A 1,644-nucleotide genomic window follows, 5' to 3' on the forward strand; every position below is an offset into this window, starting at 1 on the left:
AAGGAGCCACTAATGAGATTTTTTTTTTTTTGCTTTTCTTAATAATAAAAGTACAAATGATGATGATACCTTTGCTTTTGCGTCCACTTGCGCTGCGTTCTGTAGCAGGAACTGAGCCACTTCACAGTGTCCTGCTCTGGAGGCCATATGGAGGGGRGTCTCCACTTTCTGTTACAGTACAAAGAGACACTTAATCGAACGGCTCAAATACTCAACCGATGAAATATTTGCTCTATTAAGAAGTAGAGACGGTTGTTACTGCTGATCAGTGAAAAACCATGGCTAAAATCAGATCCTGATTGGATAATGCGGAGAACCCATGTTCTCACAAGTCAGCCAATTTCAAAATGTTGATGTTTCTAGTCTTTAGTTGAGTAGTTTTCTCATCATGTCAAGATAATGAGATTTTGAACTTGATAACAATTTTGTAATTTAATTTTTTTGACATGGCAAAAACTTGACTTTGTTTTGTTGTGCCGATTATTTGGTGATCTCATTATCTTCAATAAACAAGCACAATTTYTTAGTGATAATGGTTCYATAAGGTCCATATATAAAATAAATAAATAAAAAATAGGCTAATTTTGTGATTGYAATCATTTCAAACAATATTATCTGGAGCTYGTTTCCCAAATAAACTTTYAGTTAAACTTATGTTGAAATAAAGGAAATCCAATGTCAACTAAAAAAAATATTTCGTAAGCCTATTTTCTSGAGATKAAATTTGCGGCTSATGTAAATCCTCACTCAGTCCTGTGWYAACCCTGGTTGTTTGAAGGAATGGACCTGTTGGCTGCAACGGACTTTATGAGACCTTTGTCCCATGTAAGTGCCTGGATGCTGYGTAGAGGGAAGGAGGACCGGATGTTGGGGTGGAGGCTTTTCTCTTCCCTCTCTTTGCCATGCACGTCCCCAAGGCCCAAATTTGTTTACTTTGCATTTTGGTCGCGTTACAGTTTCTGTAATTTATCACTCACTCACTTCACATTGAGCACGTCCACTCACTTATATTAACATGACCTATTTCAATGACTTCATACATCATATTATTTGTTGCTATTTTCTCTAAAATGAATMACTGGAAACCATTCTTTCACATTTTTGTAAGAGCCAATGAGCCAGGTTGTGACAGTGTTGTAMTGGGTGATGAAACTGGATGCAACACAAGACCTACTTATTTTTGTACCACAGTCCCCCTTTTAAAACAAATAAATAATTTTTCTCTTTTTTAAAAAGATTATGGTAGTCCACTCATACTCCTGTAACAAACAAAAAAAATCACACCAAAGGTACACCCATCTATGAAWTTCACACATGATATTTAAAAGTAAATACAATACTTTTATCTTTTACATAAAGTTTCTGGATAGTATTAAAAATGCGGTAAAGATAAGAATCACTGACTGATGAAAATAGCCTGCTTGGGTTCAGCATATCAATGGGTCTTACCACATTGGAAGCATTAGGTGAAGCCCCTCTTTGGAGCAGGTTCTTTACTATGTTTAGATGGCCCATGAATGCTGCTACATGAAGAGGAGTGAGACCCGACTGTACGCAAGGACAGAAAGAGAGAGAACAAAAATCACCGTGATTTAAATAGGAAGCATTACAACCAGAAGCATTCTTGGCTGTTGTTTTTTTTTT

At 36.4% G+C, this 1,644-nt stretch overlaps 1 protein-coding gene across 1 annotated transcript in view; it reads right to left on the bottom strand.

The window, feature by feature from the left end:
* Positions 1 to 1,606: 1,606 nt before the first annotated feature.
* Positions 1,607 to 1,644, bottom strand: part of LOC103461332 (ankyrin-1-like) — a 3,409-nt gene continuing 3,371 nt past the window's right edge. Inside the window, exon 4 of the mRNA XM_008403642.2 lies at positions 1,607 to 1,628. Within this exon, the coding sequence (XP_008401864.1) occupies positions 1,607 to 1,628 (22 nt within the window). The remainder of the gene's footprint in view (positions 1,629 to 1,644) is intronic.

The sequence above is a fragment of the Poecilia reticulata genome, unplaced genomic scaffold, assembly GCF_000633615.1.
Source record: "Poecilia reticulata strain Guanapo unplaced genomic scaffold, Guppy_female_1.0+MT scaffold_1089, whole genome shotgun sequence".
Taxonomy (NCBI): domain Eukaryota; kingdom Metazoa; phylum Chordata; class Actinopteri; order Cyprinodontiformes; family Poeciliidae; genus Poecilia; species Poecilia reticulata.